The sequence below is a fragment of the Carex rostrata genome, chromosome 29 (genome assembly GCF_964058835.1).
Source record: "Carex rostrata chromosome 29, lpCarRost1.2, whole genome shotgun sequence".
Classification (NCBI taxonomy): domain Eukaryota; kingdom Viridiplantae; phylum Streptophyta; class Magnoliopsida; order Poales; family Cyperaceae; genus Carex; species Carex rostrata.
Genome location: NC_135946.1, coordinates 3640521 through 3663060, shown reverse-complemented (window position 1 = coordinate 3663060; position 22540 = coordinate 3640521). Strand labels below are relative to the sequence as shown.

The following is a 22540-nucleotide window of genomic DNA, read 5'->3' as shown; positions in this document are numbered from 1 at the left end:
TCCACTCATTGAAAAAGGGATACAAATATGGTATTAGCATTATCCGCTTCGTTTACACCTTGGGGTGTTCAAATGGTTCGGTTTATTTGGTTTTGAACCGAACCGGTAAGATTCGGTTTAAATGGTTCGGTTGAATTGGTTCGGTTGAATTGGTTCGGTTCGGTTGATTTTGTGACTTAGTTCGGTTTAAATGGTTCGGTTCGGTTTTGATTTCTCAAAACCGATTAAACCGAACCGACCGATTTTATTGATAGGGTCAAGACTTATAGTATTATTTTGGTTCATTAATCAAAATCGAAGTTTAAATTGGTTCATTAATCAAAACCAAAGTTTAAATTGAGTTTTATAGATGTATTGAGTTTTGATTTTTGAGAAAGTTCGGTTCAACCGAACAAACCGAAGTTTAAATCGGTTTAAATGGTTCGGTTTTAATTCGGTTTGCTATTTTAGTTCGGTCGGTTCGGTTGGATTTTCAAACTTCGGTTTTAAGTTCGGTTTGATTATTTTAGTTCGGTTTAAACCGAACCGACCGTTTGAACACCCCTATTTACACCCCTAGAAAATTTTCATTTGTGGGCCCATCACGTGATTGTTGGCACTTGGCAGTAACTTTTTTTGTATTTCTGGTAGTAATTTTTCCACAAAAGAGAAAAATCCAAGATGCACTGTAAAATATTCCATGTAATTTTTGTATAGAAGCAATTTAATAATTTATAATTTGTTGTAAATTGTTAAATATAATTAAGCAATTTAAAAAATTTCTTTTAAACTCATAACATGTCTTGTTTAAGGCACGAATTATTTCCGAATTATATCTGAATTACACCCGAATCACGAATTTTTGGCTCTGCGAACCGAACCTGAACTATTCATTTGTCACTATGATACTCCGTATGTGCAACACCTGCTACACGGTTGTCAGTGTATTCTTCGTACAATAAATCTTCAACAAACATTTTGACAAAAAATCCAAGAGAATTCAGGGAAAAAATGAGAGAGGAGATGAAAATTTTGATATTGAACTGCTGTGCCTATATCGGGTTCAAATCCATTCCCAGTTTTGGGATCCAACCCATTAAAAATTTGTCGAAGAATCCAGAAGGCACATTCACGGGGAGTCCGTAGGACCTAAAGTAACTCAATATTTTTTTGTTTTGAACCGGACCGTGCGATCAGAAATTCGGACCAATCTAGTCCGTGGTGGAATGTATGACGTCCTTTAATATTCGTGTTAGAATAGATCAGACGGTCCGGATCAAAACTCCAAAATTAAGTTACTTTAGAGAAAATTTCAGCGGATGCTGACACTGGAAAAAGTATCGTATATGATACAACATTTGGGGCCACGTGATCGGACGGTCCAGAATTCTCTTTCATAAATCATAGAACTTATTCCATCTCTGCAATTTGTCTGTCTAGAACCTATGTATGGATCTCTTCTATATTTTTTTTCCTTTATTTTTCTAATATTTTACAAAAAAATTATGAGCTAATTTCATATTGAGTTATTTTGTGTTACTCTTTTTTTTATTTTTGTAGGCATTACTTAAACAGTAAACAGTTGATTATCCAAGCTTCAAGCTTTTAATTGTTGGTGATGGAGACACTGGTGAGTTCCTTTCTAGATTTGTTACTGAATATTTTGTCAATTGTCAATTGAATACTGGTATCTCACTGGGTATATTTAATATTATGTATCAGGTAAGACAACTTTTGTGAAGAGGCATCTCACTGGCGAGTTGGAGAAGAAATATGAACGTAAGTATCAGACTTAACTGATTTTGTGTATCAATACAACATTTGATACAGATTCAGCTAAGCAAATACTTTTGTACAATTGAATTAATATATTTGACTGTAAGAACAGCTACAATTGGAGTGGAGGTGCACCCACTTGACTTTTCTGCAAATTGCGGTAAAATCCATTTTTACTGCTGGCATACTGCTGGCCAGCAGAAATTTGGTGCTCTCAGAGATGGCTACTAGTAAGAAATTAATTGTTCATTTTATTCCTTCTTAAAAAAAACACTTACAATTTGGAAATTATCATTTTATTCCTTCTTTGTGTATATAATAGCTAGTATCCATTGACAATGCGCAATCATCATGTTTGATGTAACATCACGATTGACATCCACAAAAGTTCCCATCAGGCATAAAGACTTGTACAGGTATGTCTCATTTTTATTTAGAAAATAAACTTCACCTGTGTAGTTTCTACATAATCTATCTCAAATCTGGAAAAAAGAGGAGGGTTCATGATAGGCTTGGCGAGTCAGCGGTAAAAACACAGCTGATATATGTATGCTTGTTTCTTTGTGTGGAAACAAGGTGGATGTTAAAAATTGTCAAGTGGAGGCAAAGCAGGTGACATTTCATAGAAAGAAAAACTTGCAATACTATGAGATCTCTGCCAAGAGCAACTACAACTTTGAGAAACCCTTTGCCCGATTCACGCCGTCCAAGTCCAAAGTAGCTCATTCCAAGATTGTTTAAAAAAGTAGCTCCCTCATCAAAGTTCAATGTAGCGAGGCTTCCATTATAAAGTCAAAATACACACAAATTATCCTCAGAAAAGCTCAGAAATGAAAAAGTCTTCCAAAAGACTAAAAGGGCATTGAATATTACTTATCAACTGCTCCTTTCACTTTGTCCGATTTCGTACAGCGTAAAAAAGCTCTTATAGATGACCTTCAATAAAAGGATTGTAAATAACCCTGCAAATGCAGAGCAAAAGTAAATATGTCAGGTGAATAAAAAAAACAAAAAAAATTGTAAATATGTCAAATAGCAAGGTTCTATATAAAAAAAAAATGTGCTCATTCTGTGGACTGCAAAGTACTTAAAATAAATTGAAGTTTAATCTTGGTGGTTCTTGATGACTCTGATTTTTGTCCTTTGGTTTATCATACATAAACAGTGGCTTAGAACCTCTAAAACCAGACCTAATGTAGTTCAGATCTCAAAACCTGGTGTCCTGACCTCTAAACAGACTCCTTGGCATAACCCCATACATGTACAAGCAGAAAATACAAGCATAGCATGAATCGACTCCAACTGGTACAGGAAAACACTCAAAAATAATAAAAGGAAAGAAAAATAATAAAAGTAGTTAGACGAATAATTAGACATTGCCATTGTGCAGTCAGGTAGAGAACATCACCTCAATCATCTGCATACTAAATTTTTCATTTTTAGGATTTTTAAAGTATTGTTAAAATATTCTTGATGTTCACCTTTTTTCAAAATACACACACTGTCAAATTCCAGCAAAAAACCCCAAACTGCCCCTTTACTAAACTGCATACTAAAATTAGCTCCTGAGCTCCAATAATTCTGAAATTTCATGAGGATTGAGAGCATGATTGAACAAGTATTTTCATATAAAGAACAAAAAATTTGGTTTAGCAGATTGCCCATAAAATAATTCTTTAAAACTGACTGTCAGAATAATCCAAACAGAAACTGTGGCTGAGTCAGAGCCAGAAAATAAGTACCTAAAATGCCCCTAAAATCTTTTAAAAATTATAAGATCTCTATAAGACCCATAGGAATGCATGCTAGCACTATGGCACCATGTGAGGAAAATAAAAATAAAGATCAAAACAATGATGGACAAAGAACTGTAGCACAAATGCCAAGTACATAAGAATTCTAATGCATGATGTTTTGAGGAGGCGTAAAATACAATCAGGTGAAGGTTCACAGTACAATCAGGGAAGAAGTTTGGCTATCCTATTTTTAATGCACAGCATGGAACATATGGAAGCAAAGAAATTCACGAGTTTTTAGAGGGACCTCACTTGCACCTGAGAGGCTGAGATACTGGTAGGAAGAGTGCAGCAGGAGTGTGAATTGTGGTTCAGGTTTTGCTAAGTGTACTCTAATGACTTCACATTGTATAGGGTGCTTCATACAACTGCTGAATCTTGATAAAGCTACCTCAGATTTTCCGTAGCAAACCTCTGAGTGATCATGAGTGAAGTGAAGAACAGCAGGGAATGACAGCCCCATCACTGCCATTAGTAGCAACCCTGAATTCACCACAGTTGTCCCTTGTGCCAAAAGCAAAAAAACAAGCAAAGGAACACAGAAAAAGAAAATTATTAAAAGTTATAGAGAAATTGGAGAGAGTGAGGCTATGGTATTATGCATAGCGTGAATTGGTCAATACTATGGATCAATATCTCTGTTTTGAAAGTCTAAATAGTCGATCTGAACCATTCAACATGATTTCCATATGAAAATGTAACTGTAGATCAATTTTTATTTTTTTAGAATTTTTTTACTATTTTTTTTAGACAAGTAAAAAATCACTACGTTTTTGAATAGTCTAGAATTTTTAAATCAAGTGATTTTTTACCTATCTAAAAAGATAGTAAAAAAAGTTTTAATTTTAAAATTTGATTTACAAGTACATTTTAATAGCAAAAAGCGATAAACATCAGAGAAAAAAAATAGGAATTGCAAAAAATGTAAAAATTGCAAAGAATGAAAAATATGTACTTCTAGACTAAATTTTACATTTTCATAGCAAAAAAAGGAAAAAAAAGCAAAGCCAAGAAAGCAAAATGCGATAAACTAAAAGCTTTTGAAACCTTGTGCAGATTAAACACTGTGTTTTTCTTTAATGAAAACTATCTTGTTAAAGATTTGCTCTTTCCTGTCATAGTGCACAATGCCACCAGCAAAGAAGGAACGACCCAGAACTAAAAGCATGTTAGATAGAATTGAACCTAAGAGTGACTGTTGCACCACCCAAATCATGCCATTTATCATCTGAGTTGCATTCCCAAATGTCGCATTTAGTAGCCCTCCAACTATAACAACAGAAAAATGTAAGTTTTTGCCGTTTTTGCCCTTATCAGTATATTAGTGGTTTGCACTACTGTTATGAATTAAGTTTGAATTTTGCAACTGCTATATATCAAGTACCTGTTGGTCCAGTGTATGCAGCCATTTGCCTGAAAATAAAATAAAATGAGACACCCAACTGGTAAATGATTTGAAATAATAGCATGAGTCATTTGAGAAACAAAAATTAAGATAAATTGAAAAGGTCAGAATCGGCAGGTACTGACTTATTCAGTTGCATAGCTTAAGCGCTCAGCCAAGGGAATTATACCAATCAAGCTACAAAGGAACACGACCCCCTACAACTGTTTTCAAAATCAAATATAACATTCAAAGCTACTGGTATGAAATTCATTGGACTGGTACCAAGTACTGGTATGAAATTCATGGAACAGATATGACACTCATATGATGGTTGGTTAGATAATGAAGAAGAATAGATGCAGGCCCAAATGGCAGTAGCACATTGATCTTCGCACAAAAAATAACAATTTTCACACTCTGCACTATATTTTGCAAAGCAAAATGAAATTTGCAACCGCGTGCAAGCGCAACAGTAGAAACGGGGATGCTATTGGCCTCCAAATTCTGTTGCTTATTGCCAGATGTCTCCATCTCTATCACCGGGTTCATCATTTTTGTTTCTCCTTTTTCATTAGTTATGTTATTTTATCTGCATCCAACAGATTGTTTCACAGAATTATGATATAATCTCAAGTGACCTCTGAATATGAATTTTTTTTTTCATAAAAAAAGTGGGCCCCACATGTCAGACTGTTGATAATAGATTTCATATTGTAGCACATTGATCACAAGGGATGAACCTGATTTGGGGTAAAGATTATTAGAGAGCAATTTGGACTTCATGCAGCGCAAGAATGACATGCAGAGCTGTTTTGATTTTATAGTTGATGAATTGTATGAAGCGAAAACTGCTCTTTTAAAATCTTACAGCGCAAAAGTGCTCCTGAGATGTGATTAGTGATTGGTAAACGGGCCGGGCCGGGCGGTCCGGGCAAAACCCGGGCACGGGCACGGGTAGCCACGGTCACGGGCGTCACGGGCACACGGGTACAACGGGCCGGGCGTCACGGGTTTTTTTTTCAAAAATCCTGCCCTGCCCGTTTAATACCCGTGCCCGTCACGGGTTCGGGGGTAGGACGGTCCGGGTACCGGGGGCCGGGCGGTCCGGTCCGGACCGGTTTTTTTTTTTTTTTTCTTTTTTTTGTTTCTGTTTTTCTGTTCTGTTTTTTTTCTTCTGGTTTTTTTTTCGGTTTTTTTGTTCTGTTTTTTTGTTCTGTTTTTTTGGTTCTGTTTTTTTTTGTTCTGTTTTTTTTTCTGTTTTTTTTTTTCTGTTTTTTGTTTCTGGTTTTTTTCGGTTTTTCTGTTCGGTTTTTCGGTTCTGTTTTTTTTGTTCTGTTTTTTTTTCGTTTTTTTGTTCTGTTTTTTTGTTCTGTTTTTTTTCTGTTTTTTTTTTGTTCTGTTTTTTTTGCTGTTTTTTTTGCTGTTTTTTTTTCTGTTTTATTTTGCTGTTTTTTTTGCTGTTTTTTTTTTGCTGTTTTTTTTCTGTTTTTTTTTTTGAAAACCAATAAATTATAAATTCAAATTCATGCCAATTTAAACTCATTTGACATGGTTGTATATTTGAACTCAATAATTTTTGTTATAATAAAATATAAATAAAAAATTTCTTAAATCAATTATTTTAAAAATAATTAAGCTCTTATTTTAAAACAATAAATTAAAAAATAAAAGTTACCCTCCTTTTATTTTGGGCTATGTAAAATAACATAGGCAGAGTTCTAACTTCTTTTTTGTTAGTAATTTTTCGTTAAAATGAATAATTTAAAAACTAATTGAAATGTTTAGAAATTTATTATTTAAAAAATAACCATAAAAATTAAAGATGTTAGAAATATATACCGACACTACATATCTAGAAGTTCGCATTCCTATACCATTGTTCGCTCCCTTCTGCACCGTCTGAATCCGAATTAGCCTCGCCCTCGTGCCGCACCTCGGTACCGCTTTCTTCAGTATTGGCTTCGGGTGATGATTGTTGTTGAGGCAGATGTTGCGTGCGCTCTTCAGCATCAAATAAAAAAACAGAATTGATAAAACAGAAATTAAAAAACAGAATTTAAAAAACAGAAATAAAAAAACAGAAATAAAAAAAACAGAAATAAAAAAAAACAGAAATAAAAAAAAACAGAACTAAAAAAACAGAATTAATAAAACAGAATTTAAAAATCAGAAATAAAAAAACAGAAATAAAAATAACAGAACAAAAACAGAATTAAAAAAAACAGAATTAAGAAAATAGAAATAAAAATAACAGAAAAAAAAACATCTTTGATTAACCTATTAAAAATAAATCCGAATTTCAAAAATAAAATCTAATCTATTCAAAACAAATCAAATTACTTCACATATTCAAAAAAATAAATCTAACATCTTTCATTAACCTATTAAAAATAAATTCGAATTTCAAAAATAAAATCTAATCTATTCAAAACAAATCAAATTACTTCACATATTCAAAAAAATAAATCTAACATCTTTCATTAACCTATTAAAAATAAATCCGAATTTCAAAAATAAAATCTAACATATTCAAAACAAATCTAATTACTACACATCTAACAAATCTAATATAAACTAAATAAATCTAACAAATCTAACATAAAATAAATCTTATAAATCTAATTACTTGACAAATTTAATAAATCTAACATTCAATAAATATAACAAATCTAATTACTTAACATTGAATAAATCTAACATAAACTAAATCTAACATTCAATTTAAATTCTAAATTGTTTCTACAAAAATAAATCTAACATCAAATTTAATTTTTAAATTACTCTACAAAAATAAATCTAACATTCAATATTTCAATCTAACAAAATTTAATCTAGCAAAATTTAATCTAACAAAATGTAATCTAACAAAAATTAATGTTACCTTTTTAATTTCGCGAGAAAATCTCCGAGAATACCTTCGTAATTCCGTTTCCGTTTGCGTATTTGTTAAATTAACAACTATTTTTTTTGACAATAAAATTAAAATTGGAGAATAATAAAAATATTGAGATTGAGATTGAGAGAATGAGAGATGAAAATATTGAGAGAGATGTGAAAATTTGTAAGGAATGGGTGTATATTTATAGAATTTTGTTTGGAGGGATTAAAATTTGAATTAAAAAAAAAAAAAAATCTGAAAAAAAAAAATGGGTAGGGGTCCGGGTAGAAAGTGGGGATGTGGGGCATGGGGGGAATGGGGGGAGAATTTGAGTTTAAATTTTGAATTTTAGACCAAAAGTAAAAAAAAAAAAAAAAAAAAAAAAAAATTCTGCCACGGGCTCACGATCACGGGCACGGGCGCACGGGCTCACGGGCACGGGCGTCACGGGTACGGGTACGGGTTACGGGTACGGGGGTCCGGATTCTCACGGGCATTTTTCCAAAAAACCGGGTCCGGCCCGTTTAATACCCGTGCCCGTGTGCCCGTGTACCCGTGCATACCCGTGGCACGGGCACGGTCCGGTCCGGGCACGGGCACAGGCGGACCGGTCCGGATTGGGTCCCCGGGGGCATTTACCAAACACTAGATGTGCTGCAACGAGGGAGAGAAAAGAGATATATAATAGATGTGAGACGTCACAGCGTGGGTAAAGGAGAGGCGAATTTGACAGCATAGGCTTGGATTAAGTGTGGCCATTCATCGCTGGGAAGTAGGAAAGGGGAGAGAACAATGAGATTTGACGCTACCAAAGTAAAAACTGAGAACACCATAACGCTATTTACTATTTTCTCTCTGTACAAGGTCCATGTCACACTTGAAACTCTGCGTCTGGGACCCACAGAATGAAAAGCTCTTTAATATATTAATTCCGTGCCAAGTCAACTCCTACATCAGAATTTTTTTAGTTTTAGAAATTATTTAAAATAATATAAGATATTAGATAGATTGCAACAATATTTTAATTCCATAAAAAGGACTGTCTAGGAGGAGTTGGATGGTGCTCTTGTCAGGGGTGAATTCACTGTAGTACAGGGGGCAGCTGCCCTCCTTTGAATTTCCAAAAACAGTGCTAAAAATATGCTTATTTCAGTTCCGCCCTCCCTGAAATTTAAATTGCCCCTCTATAGCTAGGGATGGCAAAAAAACTCAGTTAGTCCGGAGGCCCGTTAATATCCGCCCAGCCCGTCCTTTACCCGGTTGGCCCGGTGCTGTGACGGGCTAGGTTAGGCCAGGCCTAAAGACGGGCTAGGCCAGGCCTGGGCTTAAATCGAAGCCTACGGGCTGCCTGATGGGCCTATATATGTTAATACAAGTATACAACAAATTGAATTTTATGATTTTTACTAGCTGAGCCGCTCTGTCCCTCATTCTCTCAATCTCTCTTGCTCTCGCCTATCCCTCTCCTCTCCGTCTAAGAGACTGAGACGGCTCCTCTCTCAGTCGCTCTCTCTGTCCACCAGTCGCTGACTCACAGCTACCTCCACCAGATTTCTCTGCCTGATCTCTCCACCACCAGATCTCTCTCCTTCACTCCATCTCTCTCTGTTTGTCAGCCACCAGATCGCCCCTTCTCCGCCACCAATTCTCACTTCTCCGCCACCAGTCGTCCTCTTTCTGTCTTTCACTTCTCCGTCACCAGCACTTCGCCAAGACCGCCACAGTGCCACTACTCCTCCAGTCATGGTAAAAATTTGTTGAATTAAGTAAAAAATTGTCAATTCTATTTTGACTTTTCCTTTGTTTGAATATTTTGTAGATGAAATAGGATTAACAGGACTTTGAATATTTTGTAGATGGAATAGGACTTTGAAGCCAGTGAATTTTGCTGAACTCGCAAGAAGGCGGCATAACAAGGTAAATATTTCCATGAATGCTAATTTGTAACCAATTGTAGTGCGTCATCACTTGAAAATTTTCGTTAGCTGATTTGATTATTGTTTACTTGAAAAAATTTAGGTACTGTGTTTTTTCTTAATCAATTGATCTATTGAAATTCTATTTTTAATTTTGTCATTCTGTAAAACTTGTATATAAGTCAAACCTGTTGACTGGATATTGAGTTTTATCTTAAGAGTTTGAGTTGTTCACAAATTGGCAAAAACCTTTTACTTCTTATTAGGCATATGTATGAATTGATAACACTTGAGATAATGAGATCACATGGTGTTATTTATAGTTGCAGTGATCTGCTGATTGTGGACATTATGTTGTTAGTCAGAATGATATTCATATATTAGAATTGAAAGCTTCTTTTTTGTGCGATAATTTTTTGAAATATTAATGTGGTCTTGGCTAAGAAAACATATTTTAGTTTTCATTCCCTTAATAATTGTAATCTACTAGTTTATCTATGTGCAATGACTGGGGTGCAATTTGTACCAAATTTTGTATTATACTTAGATCATGGTCATAATTTGTTTTGCTAATGTTTAGGTACTATGTTTTTTTCTTAATCAGGAATAGGCTGAAAATAAATGTGTGAGTTGCGGATATTAATCGATCAAATAAGCAAGAAACAAGAGAGAATTGTAGTTTTAGAAGTTAACATCATTTATTTTATCTTTTTTCTTTGTCATGTGTCTTGTATTTAGTTTGAGGAGAAGAACATTAATAGAAGGTTCAAAAAATAATTGCCCTTAACTAAATCATGTTAATTATGCTCAGAAAAACAAGAGCATTAATGAAATAGAAGGTTAAAACAAGAGCATTTAGCGCTGCTTTTGTTAACTTTTTGAACATAATATTTTTCACTTCATGCAGCGAAATGTTATACAATAAAGAAATATTCATACTGTTATTGCACTGTATGAAATAAAACCTGCTTGTTTTGTCGCCGACATTCGAGAAAGTTGGGGGACGCGCGCGGATACTTTGTTTGGAGTATAATTATCAACTTCCTTTATTTTTTTTATATATTTTTAATTTACAAGCAAAAAGAAAATCAAGTACAAAATTATATAGCATCCTTTATTCTCTCAAAATTAATTTGTGTTTCTTGCATGGTAGTTTATTATGAAAATTTTAATTTATTAATTACCAACAATATGAATATACGCAAACCAAAAGTGGTTATTCAATACTTCACACAAACAGCATATCACATGAGACTCAGTGGGGAAATTATTGGATTTGCTATGGCACAACTGTGTAGCCAAGTGTGCAACCAGTTGCTGAGCAAGAACATTTTCGAATAAACAATCAAGGCTTCTTTGTCCAAAAAAACACAACAATATAAAGGCTACATCTTCTTGGATATTTCAAAATCAAATGATTGCAGTTTTGGTAAAGCTTTCTTAACTGTTTGATTTATGATCTGATTTGAATTGGGCTCTTCTCACCAAAAGCCCAAATTACTGTAACCAATACAAATTGGAACAGAATTTGAGCGGCCAGTGGATCTTTCTTTGGGCTAGGATTCTGTAAAATTGGTAAAGAAAATTAACATAGCAATTTCGTTTGCTTTAAGCAGCGCATTAAAAGGCAATTTTGAAGTGTACCTAACCACAACATCAAAAACTACTGTATAGCTTATTCTAAAAAACAAGTACTGTATAAATACTGGCACTAAAAAGCAAACAATCATAAGGAAAAGCCATGACTATAGAAATTAGAAAGTGACATTACATTATTTCCAATGGACAATTTTTTGTTGGATGATCAGTTAGGGATGAAAACGGAGCGGATACTGAGCGAATAGTGTTAAACTCATATCTATATTTCTTTTTTTATTTTTTCGATACAGATACAGTTCGGAAAAGGCTGGATATTTATGAAAATAATATAAATAAATATATATATGTATATATATAGAGAGATGGGCTACGGTGAGTTGCAAAGTAAAGCGACTATTTTACTTCACACTCATATTTTATGATTTGAAAATCCAAACAACCGATCTGAACGCTTAACATGATCTCCATATTGAAATGTGCCTGGAGACTAAATTTTACATTTTTTTGAAATTTTTACTATTTATTAAGCAATTTTGAAAATCACTGATCCGATGGTCCAGAAATTTTTACTGTTTTGTATTGTTCATAGCAAAACAGCAGTTTTCAAAATTGCTTAATAAATAGTAAAAAAATTCCAAAAAATATAAAATTTGGTCTCCAAGCGCATTTCAATATGGAGATCACATCTAACGTTCGGATCGGTCGTTTGGACTTTCAAAATAAAAATACGGCGTGAAGTAGAAACATGTTTTACTTCGCAACTCACCGTAGCTCATCTCATATAGAGTCATAGAGATGGGCTACGGTGAGTTGCGAAGTAAAGCGACTATTTTACTTCACACTCATATTTTGCGATTTGAAAATCCAAACGACCGATCCGAACTACTTAACATGATCTCCATATTGAAATGTGCTTGGAGACCAAATTTTACATTTTTTGGAATTTTTTTACTATTTATTAAGCAATTTTGAAAATCGCTGATCCGATGGTCCAGACGACCGATCCAAACCGTTAGTATGTAATCTTCATTTATACCATTACATAATAACATAAATTTATGTTATTCAACATTATAATTAGATAAATTTCATGAGCTTTAATTAGATATAACTTATCTAATTATAATGGTGAATAACATAAATTTTTCATAATATATATTTAAATATAGAATAATTATAATTGTCCCCACACCTCTAACTCCCACATTTATCCCCGCACCTCAATAAAAAAAAATTGTACTATGGTCCCCACTAATTATATGGTCCCTATTTTCTAGTTGTCATGCACACTTGTCATGTATTAACCTTCATAAGTATAAATACTAAAATATAATAAATTAATACTTGCATGCGTAACTTGATATGAAATGAAGTAGTGGGGACCCCGCATCCCCGCATTTCAGCATCAATCTTCTCCAATCATCTCTGCGTTAATCTTTCTCTAACAAAAATAGTTTACCACATAGGTATAAATATACCATTGCATAAGTATAAATACTTGTAATATTTCATCATGGATCTTATTTGAAAAAGAAAATTGCATAAAAAATATTTGTGATTTTAGATTCGCAAAATTCCTCATAGATCGTCATAATTGTGGACGAGATTGAATGAAGAAAAAGGAACCTGCTTCTAAAAATGTGTATGGTCTCCTATGTAGTTTGAGATTTGATTTGAGAGACAATTATTTATGTAAAAATTATTCACCTTATAAGTATATATACTTCCGTGTTTAGGTATAAATACTTCCGTGCATGAAGATTAATACTTTAGAAAAAAAAATCAGTGCTTAAGCTTTTATGGTCCCCAAAGCAGTTATGGAAGTTAAGTGCGAAAATAAATTGAGGGATAAATGTCCACAGACAATTATCAGGATCCTTAAATATGTGGTATACATCTACTATTTAGATACGGATAATTGAAACATAAAATCATATCAGTATCCTTATCTACACGAATATTCAATTATCGAATATCCACATCTAAATTTTCAAATATGAATCGAATACAGATCGAATATTATCTATACTGTTTTCGCCATAATGACCACAGATTCTGGATTCGGTATCTTTCATTTATGATGGTTGAAGCAAAAACGTGCAATTTAAAAAGAAAAAAATACGCATCAAGACATGAGATGAAACTAAGCATGGACCCACTAATGTAAACAGAGTCAACATTAGTCACCTCAAAAATAGTGAAAAAATCACTAGTCACTTTTATGTCATTTATTTTATGTGATTGAAATAGACAAGATGCAATTAGAACAGAAACAAAATTAGTAGCTTAGAGTTTATAATTCTTTCTAAATAGTGAATATATTCACATTGCACAAATTGCGTAAAGATTTTAACTTAACAATTTTGGTCTAGCTCATGCAGCGTACTAACTATATACATTGTTGTTTTGATTATATAATATGTGCGCTGCATGACGCCAAATCTGATCTGTTAAAATCTTTACCCTCCAAATTCGTATACAATAAAATGATGCAACTAGGACTGCTAATGATTGAGGTTCGGCTCAAACTCAACTCGGTTCAATAAGAGAAGCAAAGTGATTCGACTCTAACTAGGCTCGCTTTTGAAATAAAAAAGCTCAGCTCGATTCGGCTCATGTAAACACTTGGCTCAACTCAACTTGTGAACTCGCGAGTCAACTTGCGAGCCGGCTCATATTTTTACTTATTTTTCTAGATTTACTTAGAAGTCATGAAAAAGTTTTTTTGCCTGTACCATTGTTTGTTGCATATTAAGTGATTTGGGTGATTTGGTGATTACCTAAATAGCTTAATCAAGAATCGAAATTTGAAAAAATTTCAATTTTTTTTTAAAATTCGATTTTTTTTTTATTTCGATTTTTTTTTTAAATTTCAACTTTTTTAAAATTTCAATTTTCGATTCTTGATTGAGCTATTTAGGTAATCACTAAATCACCCAAAATAGTTGTTTATTTTGAGTTGATAGAACTTATAAATCTTTAATGCATGGTTGTAGCCATTTTCTTTTGTACTAGGTGAATCCATAGTTCTTTTAGTTGCGGCCTTGATCATATTCTTTATTATTGTTTGTTCATTTCAAGATTATATTTAAAGATAAGAAAAAAACATGGTTAAGCATTCTCAAAATATTCGTATAATATTATGTTTAGGTCCAGGGACAAATGTGTACCATAACAGATATATAAAGTCGGCACTTAATATGTAACAAACCATGCTACAGGCAAAAGGATTTTTTCATGACTTCTAATTAAGTACCTAGGAAAATAAATAAAAATATGAGCCGGCTCGCATCGACTTGGAGCTCATGAGTTGAGCCAAATCGGGTCAAGTGTTTACATGAGCGGAGCCGAGCTTTTTTCTTTCAGAAGCGAACCGAGTCGATTTCGGGCTTTTTTCAGTTTCGAGTCTGATTCATTATGAAATATTGAGCCGCTCAACTCATTGATTCGTGAGCCGGCTTGACTCATTATAGTAGTCCTAGATGCAACCAAATTTTTTTTTTATATTAAAAAGTACAATAGCTTATTTGAAGAATTTAAATTAGAAAATGACAACAAAATTTATGTTTTTTTATGCCACAGAAAATCAGAATGAATAAGAATAATCACTGAGAAGAGAGTAGAAGACAATTACTTGCTAACTTAGTAGGATCACTAATATAAAAATAATTATGAGGCAATGGAATAATGTTAACCATCTAAACATAGCAAGACTTGTGGAGCTTGTGGGACCCATCAAATAATGACAACTAAAAGTAGCACAAGCATGTGCTGATTTGAATTGGGCTCTTCTCACCAAAAAAAACCCTAATTTAATAAAAATAAAAAATAAAAAATTATATTTTTGGAACTGGACTTTACCGAGTTCAGATACAGTGAAGTAACTCAATGATTGGATTTTAAATCAGGACCATCCAATTTGAATCTGAGATAATTTATCCGAAGTGGAGCGCACACATCTTGAGAGATGAATTCGAATCGCGAAGTAATTTCGAGCGACAAATTCGAATCGGATGGTCCCAATACAAAATCCAAAGATTGAATTACTTTTGGAATCCGGATCCGACTTTACCAGCATTGTGTGCATGCAGCGCACTAAAAAATAATTTTGAAGTGTAATTGTGTAGGTGTACTAAAAAATAATTTTTAAGTTTAATTGTGTAGGTGTACTAAAAAATAATTTTTAAGTGTAATTGTGTAGGTGTACTAAAAAATATTTTTTAAGTGTAATTGTGTAGGTGTAGCTTGCCATTTACCATCACCTGGTGATAAAAACGACTTGAAAAACTACTGTATTATTTATTGGCACTAAAAAGCACACATTGGAACATTTTTTCATTATTTCATTATTGCCAAACATCAATTTATTTTACAAATATTATTTCAAATAATACTCCAATTCCCCATCACCCTACAAATTGATCCAATATAAACCCCATCTTTCACCCTCAACCCGGCACCATCGCGAGAACAGTAAAAATCAATTCAAAACTTTTGCAATCAATTCCTATTCCTATTCCTATATGCACACCAAACAGGCCCTTCTGTTGTGAAGTAGCTATTATCCACCATTTCAACCCCCCAAAAAATAATGAAACTTAATATTATCAACTAAATAATTATTTACTTAAATTCAGTACATGCAGAAAATATTTCAAAATGCCGAATTAATTAATTATTAGGATAAAAAATGAACATGGAGAGGGGACCAAAACATACTAAAAAAACAAAAAAATAAGGAAAAGCCAATACAAATTAGAAAGTGACATGGAGAGGGGACCCACACCCACTAATGAACCATACCAACAAAAACAGACTCAACATTAGTCACCACAAAATAATGAAAAAAATCACTAGTCACTTTTATGTCATTTTTATTTTATGTGATTGAAATAGACATGCAAGATGCAATTTGAACAGACAACAAAAGTAGTAGCTTAGATTTTACAATTCTATCTAAATAGTGAATATATTCACATTGCACAAATTGCTTAAAGATTTTAACTTAACAATTTTGGTCTCATGCAACATACGAACTATATATATTGTTGTTTTGATTATATAATATGTGCGCTACTTGACGCCAAATTAATCTGATCTGTTAAAATCTTTACCCGCCAAATTTCTTTTTATATCAAAAAGTACAATAGCATATTTCAAGAATTTAAATAAGAAAAATGAGAACAAAATTTAAGATTTTTCATGCCACAGAAAATCAGAGTGAATAAGAATAATCACTGAGAAGAGATAAGTAGAAGACAATTGCTTGCTAACTAAGTAGGACCACATCTTCCAAGGATCACTAATATAAAAACAATTATGAGGCAATGGTATAATGTTAACCATCTAAACAGTACATAGCAAGACTTGTGTAGCTTGTGGGACCCGGATTCAAATCAGCTGAAATCTATATGCATGAACAATACTGCTGAAATTTCTAGAATTCTAAATCGGGTTGTCCAACTTTTTCTGTGCACGCATCTCGAAACAGATGATTTTTCTGTGCACGCATCTCAAAACAGTTCAACAGTTGGATTCAAAATTTCAGAGTTACTGTTCATACATATGAGAGCTAATTTGAATCCGTGGGACCCATCAAATAATGACAACTAAAATTAAGTAGCACAAGCATGTGCTGATTTGAATTGGGCTCTTCTCACCTATAAAGCCCAAATTTAATCACACAAAAAAACCTTAAAGCCCTAATTAATTACTGTAAACAATACAAATTGGAACATAATTTGAGCTATTTTGATCTGGACTTTACAAGTAAAAACGACTTAAAAGTATATTTACTGGCACTAAAAAGCACACAATAGAACATTTTATTTTCATTATTAGTTTATTACCAACCATCAATTATTTCCAATAGACAATTTTTTGTTTGATGAGCACAGATTCTGGATTCGGTATCTTTCATTTGTGATGGTTGAAGCACGAATGTGCAATTTAAAAAAATAAAATAATAAATACACATCAAGCCATGAACTATACCAACAAAAACAGACTCAACATTAGTCACCTCAAAATAATGAAAATTTCACTAGTCACTTTTATAGTTTTATGTCATTTATTTTATGTAACTGAAATAGACAAGTTGCAATTTGGTCAGACAAAACAAAATTAGTAGCTTAGATTTTATAATTCTTTCAAAATAGTGAAAACATTCACATTACAAACTATATACACAGGGGCGGGGAGGGGCAAAAAAATATCGAATCGGGTTTAAATAGCTTATCAGATTTAAACCCATTAACTAGTTGGGTACTCAATAAAAAAAATAATGTTTTGACTTATATTTTTCAATATCCTGACTTATAATTTCTGATCATATAACTTATAATTAATATTACCAATCATAATTCAAGAAATTTATTTCAATTTTAACATTAAATTTAACCCAAATTACAAATCAAACATCTAGAGAGAGGGCAAAAAAAATTTCAGGAAGGAGCAAAGTCGACCGGTATCAATAAATCACCACTAAAACTCGAAATCCAGAGGAGGCGGCTGCCCCCCTGTGCTACAGTAGACCCGCCCATGTATATACATTGTTGTTTTGATTATATAATATGTGCGCTGCATGACGCCAAATCTGATCTGTTAAAATCTTTACCCTCCAAATTCGTATACAATAATAAAATGACGCAACCAAATTTTTTTTTTATATCAAAAAGTACAATAGCTTATTTAAAAGATTTAAATTAGAAAACGACAACAAAATTTATGATTTTTTATGTCACAGAAAATCAGAGTGAATAAGAATAATCACTGAGAAGAGAGTAGAAGACAAATATTGCTTGCTAAGTAGGACCACATCTTCCTAGGATCACTAATATAAAAATAATTATGAGGATCTACTTATACTTTTTTTTACTGACATCAAATTACACTTTACATTTTTTAAATTTTAAGGTTCAAATAGTCGATTCAAACCATTCAACATGATGGATATATTAAAATGTACTTGCACATTAAATTGTACTTTTTTTTATTATTTATTAAGTTTTTTACCAAATCATTGTTTTCAGACCATTAAATTTTTGTACACATCTTAATAAATAGTTAAAAAAATTAAAAAAAATGTAAAATTTCATCTGCAAATCCATCTTAATATATATTGAATAGTTTAAATCGATTATTTGAATTTTAAAAATATAAGATGTAATTCAACGTAAACAAAAAAAATTGTATGTGGGTCCCTCCTCTCTAATCATAGCGCAAGGACTTGTGCAGTTTGTGGTACCCATGCATCAACTAATGACAACTAAAAGTAGCACAAGCATGTGCTGATTTGAATTGGGCTCTTCTCACCTAAAGCCCTAATTACAGTAAACAATACAAATTTGAACAAAAATTGAGCAGCCACTGGATCTTTTTTCTGACCTTGACTTTACCAGCATGTGCGCCACTCCAGACATATGCAGCGCACTAAAAAGTAATTTTGAAGTGTAATTGTGTAAGTGTAGCTTGCTATTTACCATCACCTGGTGATAAAATTAAAACAACTTAAAATATTTACTGGCACTAAAAGGCACACATTAGAACATTTTATTTTCATTATTGCCAAACACCAATTTATTTTACAAACATTATTTCGAATAATATTTCAATTCGCCATCACCCAATATAACCACCATCTTTCACCCTCCACCCTGGCGCCATCGCGAGATGGCACCGTCTAACACACACTGAACTATCACTCATAACTCACCCATGCACACACACTCACTCCCAAATAGCTACCTCCATGTACCCATCCTGTGTCGCGCACCCTCGAAACATCCCGTTCGAATTAAACTTGCACGTCACCTCACCATCTCTTGACACGGCAATGAGCCCTGCCTGTCCTTGATCCAACCGCACCTTCACCACGAAATCAACCGCATCTTGTAAATTCAACCCCTTGTACTCCATTACTGCAGCCACGTCACGTGCTAGAGTGCTCCTAATTATAGCTTCGCCTTCTCCAGTGCACGAGATTGCACAGAGGTCACATGCGTATGTTCCCGATCCGATGAGTGGGGAGTCACCAATTCGGCCTGATTTTTTGTTCATCAAGCCGCCTGTAGATGTGGCTGCTGCACAGTTGCCTGTAGAATCGACGACCACACAGCCAACCGTCTCAGGAGAGTAGATGCTGATCGGGAGACCGTTCATTTGCAGAGAGTTGTCGGCAACAATCGAGCCTGCACTCACGCTGCACGTGTCTGCTCCGGTTAGAGGGATTCTGTAGTCAAACTGCAACAACCAATTTGGTTAGTAATTGTTAATATTTAGGTAAATTGGGATGTAATACATGATCAAGAAAAAAATATTTATATGGATTTTTTTTTATCTTGACAAATTCTTAGTGCTAAAATAAATGGTTAAATTAAAAGAATGGAAAATTACCAAGATAGAATTTGCTTCCTTGGCCAACTTGAGCATGCCAATATTCTCTTCTGTTATGAAGTAGCTATTATCCACCATTTCAACCCCCTAAAAAAATGAAATTTAATATTATCAACTAATTAATTATTTATTTAAATTTTTTGCCAAATTAATTAATTATTGGTATAAAAAACAAACATGGAAAGGGGACCACAAACATACTAAAAAAAACAAAAAAAATAAGGAAAAGCCATGATAATAGAAATTAGAAAGTGACATTTCATTAATTCCAACAGACAAATTTTTGTTGGACAACCACAGATTCTGGATTCGGTATCTTTTGTTTATGATGGTTGATGCAAGAACGTGTAATTTAAATTTAAAAAAGGTATACAACAAGGCATGAGACTAAGCATGGACCCACTAATGAAGTATACAAACAAAAGCAGTGGTCAAGATTAGTCACCTCAAAATAATAAAAAAAAATCACTAGTCTCTTTTATGTCTTTTATTTTATGTGAAGGAAATTGACAAAAGATGCAATTTAGACAACCAAAAGAAACTTAGTCACGGAATCTAAATAGTGAATACATATAGATTGAAGCTTTACTTTAAATTCTATGCAGATTAAATATTAAAATTAGAAAAGGAGAAAGAAAGTGTGAATATACTAATTTGAACAGCCAAATTGAGCTAAGATTTTAACAAAGCAATTTTGACTTAATTTGTTAAAATCTTTCCCTCCAAATTCTTCTACAATAAATGACTCAATTTTTTTTTTCTTAATATCAAAAAGTGCTATACCTTTTCACAAGAATTTAAATTAGAAAATGAAAACACAATTTAAGGTTTAATATGCCACATAAAATCAGAGTGAATAAGAATAATATCTGAGAAAAGCAAAAGACAATTGCTAGCTAACTAAGTAGGACCAAGTCTTCCTAGGATCACTTGTATAAAAATAATTATGAAACAATGGTACCAATCAAAACATAGAAAAATTTGTACAGATTGAGGGCTTTTGTTTAATATAATTAATATTATGTAAATAATATAAGTAAATGCTTTGCTCCTTTTAGAATATATGACTTAGTAACTTAAAAAATTAATCATCTGTTCAAAATATACTTCAAAATAAATTAACTTTCATTAAAGTTAAACAAATATATTGATATAATAATTGCCACCCCATGACAAGTGGGGCCAACCTCCCTCCAACACTGGTAAGTGGTATGGAATTCAGACAAAAACTAGCAACTCAGAATCTGTGTGGCAGGAGGATCTTTGTCTCTTTATTTGTTCCACCTAATCATGGGGCCCATACCACAAGTGGCAAGGAATCTCTTCCTAAGATCCCCTCCCTGATTTTGTGGTCCTTTCTTACTTTTATTCATAATAACTATTTATTCAAAATTTCCAATTCTTTGTTTTAATTGATTAGTTATTATTAACCCAAAAAAAAAAAAAAAAATCTGATTTTACCATTGATTTCTACAAAATAGAAAAGTTAATTACCACGTATGCACTGTGGATCTAAATATTTACCCATGCATGATTTTCTAGGTATATGCAAAATTTTTAGGTCATGCACAGAATCAGGATTCACACGTAGTAACATATGAATTTTACAGAAATCAGTAGTAAATTTAGAATTTAGAAACTTGAGGTGGTAACTAAAAATATTCCACACTATGTGTTGATACTACACATAGTAATTAACATGTGAATTTTACAGAAATCAATAGTGATATTAGAATTTAGAAATATTGAGGTGGTAACCAAAAATATTCCACGCTGAGTGCTGTTACTAAATATGAACTGGTAATATAATCCAAGTAGCACATGCTTTATATTCTGGTGTTATCAGATAGAAATCCAACGGTCCAAAATGACTACAAATTAAATCTAGTCACGCACCTTCTCCACACGAAAAGGAACCTCTTAAAAATAGAACTTATCATCTAATCATAACATGGTTGCATGGCATGCATGCCTTAATTAGCTCGTGACTTCTATAGAAAAAAATAAAAAATAAAATAAAATTATACCTGCTCTCTGGCGAACTCCTCGGCTCCGTCGAAAGCAAGGTAAGAGTGCGGTGAGCGATCCATGACTAGCCTCGCAAGCGATACCGGGTTTTTCACACTTGTCAAACCCGATACCGCTCCGCACCGTCTTCCACAACCATCCATTATACTCGCCTCCATCTCAACCGTACCTCTAGTGGTTAGAGCGGAACCGCGACCCGAGTTGAACATCGGATCCGACTCGAGTTCACGCACGACTAACTCGACCACTTCTACAGCGGTTTTGTTAAGATTCAATGCATCGACACCGATTTGAAGGCATCGGGAAAGGACCCGCTTTGCTTCCTCCTGGCGTTGCTCGGGTAGGTTAGGATCTACACCGGCTCCGCCATGGAGTGCAATTGCCCATTTCCCCATGTTAATAGTAAAGTATGTATTTGATTATGCTAGTATATGTTAATGAATGCGAGAGTATATGAGAAGAGATGATATGAGAATGTGATGATGGAAGGGTGTGAGCAGGGGGTCTTTTATAGATGAACAGAGGAGGGTAAAGATATTTAAAGAACAATTTTTACTACATACAGCGCAAGGTCAAGAATTTTTGCTTCTTATCAGTTCTCACCGTATCTGTTAACAGCTGGGGTAATATTTTTAACAGAGCATTTTTTATTTCATAGAGCGCAAAAAACATATGTAGTACTGTTTTGATTATACAATCTTTGTGCTGTATGACGTTAAAACTACACTGTTAATATTTTAACACGTGGGGGGTGACAGCGGACGCCAGAGAGGGCTTCAAATTAAAT

The 22540-nt window shown here is 33.3% G+C and overlaps 1 protein-coding gene and 2 long non-coding RNA genes across 3 annotated transcripts; 2 read left to right on the top strand and 1 right to left on the bottom strand.

Annotated features, from left to right (window-relative positions):
• Positions 1-1531: 1531 nt before the first annotated feature.
• Positions 1532-2172, top strand: LOC144546332 (uncharacterized). The gene is made up of 4 exons (XR_013508740.1): positions 1532-1609; positions 1702-1758; positions 1868-1985; positions 2082-2172. It is a non-coding gene; the product is annotated as an uncharacterized LOC144546332 (long non-coding RNA).
• Positions 2173-18868: 16696 nt separating this feature from the next.
• On the bottom strand, positions 18869-22264 carry ASPGB1 (N-terminal nucleophile aminohydrolases (Ntn hydrolases) superfamily protein). Its single transcript, XM_078294847.1, has 3 exons — positions 21753-22264; positions 19726-19812; positions 18869-19572 (listed from the first exon to the last, which is right to left on the bottom strand). Exons 1-3 carry the CDS (start codon positions 22146-22148, stop codon positions 19060-19062), a joined length of 996 nt encoding a protein of 331 aa, XP_078150973.1. The 5' UTR covers positions 22149-22264; the 3' UTR covers positions 18869-19059.
• LOC144546286 (uncharacterized) lies at positions 19819-21986 on the top strand. Its single transcript, XR_013508735.1, has 2 exons — positions 19819-21415; positions 21504-21986. It is a non-coding gene; the product is annotated as an uncharacterized LOC144546286 (long non-coding RNA).
• Positions 22265-22540: the final 276 nt, after the last annotated feature.

Coding starts and splice junctions, on each gene's coding strand:
- ASPGB1 (XM_078294847.1), bottom strand. CDS start 22,148: ATGGGGAAATGGGCAATTGCACTCCATGGCGGAGCCGGTGTAGATCCT. Junction 19,813..21,752: donor AGGAGTTCGCCAGAGAGCAG/GTATAATTTTAT, acceptor TCATTTTTTTAG/GGGGTTGAAATGGTGGATAA. Junction 19,573..19,725: donor AGGAAGCAAATTCTATCTTG/GTAATTTTCCAT, acceptor TGGTTGTTGCAG/TTTGACTACAGAATCCCTCT.